General features: G+C 39.2%; 1 protein-coding gene across 1 annotated transcript in view; it reads left to right on the top strand.

Annotated features, from left to right (window-relative positions):
- The window catches only part of LOC107738387 (cadherin-13-like), a 363553-nt gene that overhangs the window by 249672 nt on the left and 106813 nt on the right, over positions 1–7068 (top strand). The window contains exon 8 of the mRNA XM_016550141.1: positions 2824–3002. Within this exon, the coding sequence (XP_016405627.1) occupies positions 2824–3002 (179 nt within the window). The remainder of the gene's footprint in view (positions 1–2823; positions 3003–7068) is intronic.

Raw genomic sequence — 7068 nt, 5'->3', positions numbered from 1 at the left:
ATTCATTATGTATTTGTGTGTGTGTGTGTATATGTATATATATATACACATACATATAATTTTTTAATATTTGAATTTTTTCGCATCTTCTACCTGCCTATCATACTGTGGTTGATTTCAGCATGCCAATGAATGTTTTCAGCCTTAGTTAATGCAGAGTTAGACACCGAGCCTGATATCAAATTAACCGCTCAAGTCAGGCATTTTATGAGACATTATTCATTTCAGTGTTCCGCCTCTTGTTCAGTGTGACAAGATGGTGGAATTAAAAGGGAGAAAGAAAAAGCCAGAAAGAAAAAGTCCTTACTCTGACTGATCCCATAGTCCCAATTAGATGAATAGAGTTGATAATACAGTAATGGAGACCCGCAGATTCAAGTCTTGCCATTTCAGGTCCTCCCATTAAACCTTCCAATGTAGTTAACATTGATTCCGGCTTGGCGCTGGGGAGAGTATGGACTTCATAAAGGAAGACAATAGCTCCTGAATTGGGCTCAGCTTTGACATAATTGCCTCATAATTGCGTAGCAGTGATTTGCATTCACTTTCTGGCCCTTCCCATCAGCCAATTAGATCCGCTTGTTGATTTATGTGTGTGCTGATGGGAGCTGATGGCTTTTGTCATGGTTCATATTGATGAGCGCTAAATACCTCAAGGCTTTTTTGATCTTTATGAGGGTGCAGGAGGAGAACAGGTTAATAGAGCTACAGGAACCGGATTGAACGGTGATTCAGAATCAAGCGGTTTTAGTGGTGATTAAGTTGATTGTGCTATTCTTTCACAAATATCTGTTCGGTTGTAAAATTTCTTGATTATGAATGTATTTTATACGTAAACAAAATAAGTTTTTCAAAATCCCTGTTTGGACATTACTAGTTTTCACTGACAAGTAAAACAAATTTAACTTAAATGTCTTAGAAAAGGAGTAGTGCTAAAGTTGTTTTCTTTGGTGCGCAGTGCTACAGTACTTCATTTTGACAGTCATTGATTTAACTGAGCTCTAATGAAAAGACATAAAATAAACTCTTCATCTTTTTGAAGCAAATGTATTTTTTCCTGGTGTTTAGAAGTTTCTGAAGGAAAAATACAGGTACATGCAATTATTATATGAAATTATTTACTTGAGACAAAAGTGTTATTCATTCATTCATTTATTCATCAATTCATTCGTCTCTGGAGCTATTTCGTGTTCATTTATTGTAGATGTTTATTCACTAAAATATATTTATAAGATATGTCTTTTTTTTTTTTAAGTGATAAAAATATGCAATTAGTTGTGTCCCCTGCCCTCTCTTTAGAGGCAATTAAGAATACTGTAAATATTAAGAATCTCTGTAAATATTAATGTACCATTCAAAAGTTTGGGGTCGTAAATATTTTTTTATATTTTTGAAAGAAATCTCTTTCTCACCTGGTGGCAATGCTCACCCAGTGGCATTTAACTGATCAAAAAACTGTAATATTGTGAAATATTATTACAATTTAATTTTTTTTCCTGTGCTGACAAAGCTGAAGACTCCAGTCTTCATTGTCACATGATCCGTCAGAAATCATTCTAAAGCTGATTTGGTGCTCAAGAAACATTTTTAATCAGTGTTGTATATTACTGTGGAAATTGTGATCTTTTTAAAAAAAATTTTAGGATTATTTGATAAATGGAAAGTTCAAAAGAACATAATCTGAAATAGAATCTTTTTGTAACATAAATGTCATAAATGTCCCATAATAAAATGATCAGGGTTTTCAAACTTAATTTCAATGCAAAGTTGCCCTTCGTAAACCGCAGTATGAGTGCTCTTTACTGGGTGCTTGTCTTTCCGTATTTGAATGAGAGAAAGAGGTTGCATGTGTGTGTGTGGTCATGCTCTGTGCACACTCAAATGTGTGTCAGTGTGTGTTTCTGCGAACACGGAGGTCGTATAACTTGGTGTAACCGAACAGTGAAGTGGAACCACTCGCTCTGACTAGCGGTGTCACGAGAGAGCCTGCTATGCGCTTCAGCATGTGTAATTAATCATTAGAGGTGTACTGCTTAACTGCTGCCTAATACCGTCTCTCTCCCTGTGCAGATACTCACTTCTCCATTAATTACTTATAATTGCCTGTTGCTCATTTGCTCTAAGATGCTAATATTCCTATTTGAGGGTGTCTACATATTTCCCCCCGATTTATTATTATTATTTTTTTTGTCTGCCTGCTGAATTTATGCCGTACAGTGTGAGAGCTCTCGTAAAGGGTGATCGGAGGTTAACGTCAGCGATAGAGGCCATTAACTTCAGGAGATAGATATGACTTAGCCTCGTGTCACTGTCTGGTCACTGTGACTTTGAGAGGCTTCAGCTCCGTTTGCGGCCCGCTTTTGCAGCTGAACACATTTAGATGAGACAGAAGGAAAATGAAATAGATGAATGGCATCACTTAAACTGAGATATCAGCCTCTCTCTGGATACCGTCGAGCCGCTGTTCATTCCGGAGGCCACGTCTGAGCTGATATGTCAAGAATGGACTAGGATTACAGTTCATCTGCCAAGAATGGCATCCTTATGCAGTACAATATAAAACTGGGATGTGCTGGGAGAATCGTAGCTCAGAAGTAGGCTTGCTCTTTTGTAATTTCTGCCCTGAAGCCCCATTCAAAGTGTGTCGTCTTCTCTTGCTTGGCTCGCCGAGTTCGATCGATTACAGTTCCGTTCGGTAGTGCGGTTTAATGAAAAATGGCAAAACAAGATAAAACCTTAAGGATATAGTTGGCACCAAACCGAGCAGCATCCTGCCCATTTGTCTCCATTATAACTCATTGCTTTTTCAACTGTTTTTGGCAGGCACTACAGTGATGACCATGACGGCTTATGACGCAGACGATCCCAACACGGACAACGCTGTATTGCGCTACATCATCGTGAGACAGCTGCCGGATAAACCTTCACCCAATATGTTCTACATCGACCCGGAAAGAGGTGACATTGTCACCGTGATATCACCCCACCAGCTCGATAGAGAGGTACATGCTTTCTTTGAGTGCCTCTTTTTTTATTGTTGAATGCTATGGATAAAGTAATGGCAGACTGGGCAACAGTATGTTGTTTGTTACATTTGTATGATGTTTTTAGTCACTGGTGTACTGCAAATCTCTTTAGGTTTAGGTTTGTGATACCTAATGCTTCCTATTCTGTTTTGAAATACTTCCTATTCATCTTTTAGGATTTCTGGCATTTAGAAGTATCTATTTGATGGGCTACAGCAAGTTTACAGTATGTTAGCGCTGGATTTAAACCTCTAAGCAAACATTTGTAGCTTAAACGTACATGAGAGGGAAGCTATTCCACCACAATATATCTTTACACTGCTGCTTCAACGTGTCAATCAGCTCAGGTCTTTTTTAGTGTCTGCAAATCAATTTTCCATATAATACGAATGGGGAATTTACAAAATGTACCGCAGATATTTCAAAAATACCCATTTGAACGTTTCAAAGACTGTCAGATCTCGTAACACAGCTGGCTGTTTTCTTAAAGCTTTGTGAGTCAAACCTCTAACAGGAGGGCCGACAGAACGGAGGCTTTCTGTTCAAACCGAGCTCTACAGACAAGCAAACAAACATGAGGGGGCAAATCTGAGGGGACAAACAATAACTGTGGTGTGTTTTAATGTTTAACTATCCTCAAGACACCTTTAGAGCAAGTATATTAGAGCAGATTCCTCGGCATATTAAAGCAGGGGTTTTAATGTTGTTAGGAGACGGGAGGTTGGATGAATGCAGGGAAGATGCTACGGTATCTTGAGGACAAGGGGTGTTAGCGGTGCATGCTAATGAGCAACTGGAGGCAGTGCTTTCCAGCTCCTAAGCAGAGCGAGACAACAGCATGATTGCTTTTTCTGTGGGGTGACGAATGAAGGAACATCAATTCGGCCCGCTGCTGGAAGAGGAATATTAGCTGTTGTCAGACACTTAGAGCATGCTTTAATTGAGGTTATACACACTTATCCACCAACATCGGCTGTGTCCGACAAGGCCAGTAGAAAACCCCTCAGCTGGAACAGAGCAAAGCCATCATTAAATGCATGTTTGCATGTGTTCCAGAGCGCATTTGATAGTCGAGTTGACATTGTAATTGAAATGTTACATGAAAGATGTCTGAATGTAGCTGTTTATTCTGATTTCTTCAGAGAGAAACACTGGATGTTGACAAACTGCGCTCACTTTCACTGTCACTGCTGCGTCGACACCATGTGTGACACCTCTGCACGACTCCCACGAGTCTGTGCTTCGTCGCAGTTGATCTCATATATATGACAGATGTTTTACACAATGAGCTCCAGGGGATTTCAGGTGTGTTAAGGAGGCAGGTGTGCGGTGTTTCTTCACCAGAAATGTACTTTTGAGCTGTTTTTAAAGTTCACAAACTACACTTTTCAAAATTGCCTCCGCCCACAGACAAAATTGTAAAACCTGTTTTGTCTCTGAACTCTCTTAAGCATTAAATCTATTCAAAATATACGCTCACCACTGTGGTTTTTTTTCTCTCCATGAAGCTGTGGATCAATTGTGGAAGATAAATCCTGGCAGCTAATAGGTTGAGATGAGAGTCACTTTTAGACTTTCTATGGCTGCATTCATAACAATCAGCAGAGAGGGAAAGAGAACAGGAAGCCTCTAGTGAGAACAGTAGATCAGTTCTCCCTTTATGTCTTGTTGAGAGGACATTATTCTACCGATACTGATCTTTTTAAAGCCTTATTTTTATCATGTAGAATTATTTATATTAATATACTCCAATCAGGATTTTTAGACATTTATTCAGGGCCTGAATTTCATTTTTAAAAATGGGGGGAATTTCCCTCCCTCTTGTGACTCTTGTGAGAGAGTTTTTTAGTTTTTTTTTGAGGGGTGGAGGGGAGCATTTTTTTTTTTAGATTTTTCAAAATATATATTTATCTCACCTAAATGTTTGATCATGCAGTGCATTTTTGTTTTTACATTAGTTCAATTGTTGCAAGATAGCTTACACACAGCACAAAACAGTTGCTAAAGCAAGTGGCAAAACATTTAAACTACTTTCCTTACGTCATCACAAACATTCTAAATTAAAACTTACCACTGACAGAAACAGTCAGCTCTACTGCCTTTTCTTTTGCATTTAAATCTTTATTACAAGCAATCCTGCGGTTCATAAAGAACTGTTTTCCTACGTCCACGAGTGCCATCTATTATTGCCTTTTTTTTAAATCTCTTTTCCTTTAAAACTAGCCAACAAGCCATATGTGTTGACTGTGAAACACATACTTCAATTATATGCATTTATGGTGTAATTACTACATTTTCGCTTACCGCAAACAATGTGCTGTCACTTTAATTCAGCGCATGCAGCACAGGAAAAATAGACTCGGTGCGGAAACAATCTCTGCCGGACTGCAACCGTGTGCAATGTGAACGCTTTAATCCGTTAATATGAGCGCGGAATAAAAAAAAATGCACCACATACGCACTGCAAATGGAGTATGTGTGAACCTGGCCTTATGTGTGTACGCTTCAAGTGTGCATGAGCGCACTTGAAGCGAAGGAGAGCGCGCGAGTGCTGAATGGTTAAACACTGGCAAGAATTAAAAAGAAATGGGCAATATCTTTTAATTTAATTTAATTTTGTTTTAAATTCATGACAGTCAATAAGTGGTATTTCATTAGAATGCTGAACTTGTTTGCCTGATCAACACATTTCTCACAAATGTTGAAAGTTGGCTTGCACATCATAAAAGTCTAGAATTCTGTTTGAAGTTTAGTTTTGAGTTTTATTTAGACTGGCTGACAGATCGCAGGCTTGTTTTGGGGGGCGGTCACTGTATGACCTCCTCAAACCAACTTCTGTGGTCAGTCTGCTATCGTGGGCTACCCACTGTGCATCTGCTCCAGGTCCTGGCAATCAGAGTCCTGCCACTAAATCTGACAGCCGATTGACAGGCAGAGTAGCCCCACCTTTGTTTCATAAGCCCAAATAACACAGTAGCAAAAGAGACATCTCAAAATCGATACGCAGTGACAGGATTCTGGCAGTCCTCTTACGGAGTATGTCTAATCATTACAGTCCTGCTTCTGATGCCCAGTCTGTGGTCAGATAAGAGCTCTGTTCTGAATCCTAGTGAGCTGTCTTTATGTCAACGTGTCTACATAGACAGAGTTTGACATCAGAATGCTATTAAACAAATGATGCCGGTAAGAATAACAATTTTGCTTGAATCGTATATGCCTGTTTCCGTGAAGGTAATTGCACCTTTTTTTTTCTTTTGTTCTCAAAATTCTGACTTTTTTTAATTTTGAGATATAAATTTATAATTCTGATGAAGAAAAAAAGTCAGATTGCATCATATAAATTCAGAATTCAGATTTTTTTTTCTCACAATTCTGTTATATATCTTGCTTTTTTTCCCTCAGAATTCTGAGTTTACATCTTGCAATTCTTTTTTATTATTTTTTATTTTTTTTTCTACCACAGAATTTAAAAAAAGGTGATTGTAAGTTTTTTTTATCTCACAATTTTTAGTTTATATTTAATTTATATTTTAGTTAAAGTTTATATTTCGCAATTCTGACTTTTCTTCTTGTATTTGTTTTGTTTTTTTGTTTTTTCCTCCTGCCACGGAAACGTCTCGGGTTACTTATGTAACCATGGTTCCCTGAGGGGAACGAGACACTGCGTCCTCTAGGGGTCGCTATGGGGAACGCCTCGTCGTGACCCGTGTCTGAAGCCTACATTGAAAAAACACCAACTTGTTTGGCCGGCGACAGCCATGACGTCACTACCGTTCCGACTAGTACAAAATAGGCGCCGGTGGCGCACATCATTCACTTCTTCGTCTTGAAGCTTGTGTCCGCAGCATGGCACAAAAGCTAGAGGACGCAGTGTCTCGTTCCCCTCAGGGAACCATGGTTACATAAGTAACCCGAGACGTTCCCTTTCGTGGCACTTCGAACTGCGTCCTCTAGGGGTCGCTATGGGGAACGCCTCGTCGTGACCCGTGTCTGAAGCATACATTGAAATAACACCAACTCGTTGGCCGGCGACAGCCATGAC

The sequence above is a fragment of the Sinocyclocheilus rhinocerous genome, unplaced genomic scaffold (genome assembly GCF_001515625.1).
Source record: "Sinocyclocheilus rhinocerous isolate Xijiao unplaced genomic scaffold, SAMN03320098_v1.1 scaffold975, whole genome shotgun sequence".
In the NCBI taxonomy this organism is placed as follows: Eukaryota; Metazoa; Chordata; class Actinopteri; order Cypriniformes; family Cyprinidae; genus Sinocyclocheilus; species Sinocyclocheilus rhinocerous.
This window is presented reverse-complemented; position numbering and strand designations above follow the sequence as displayed.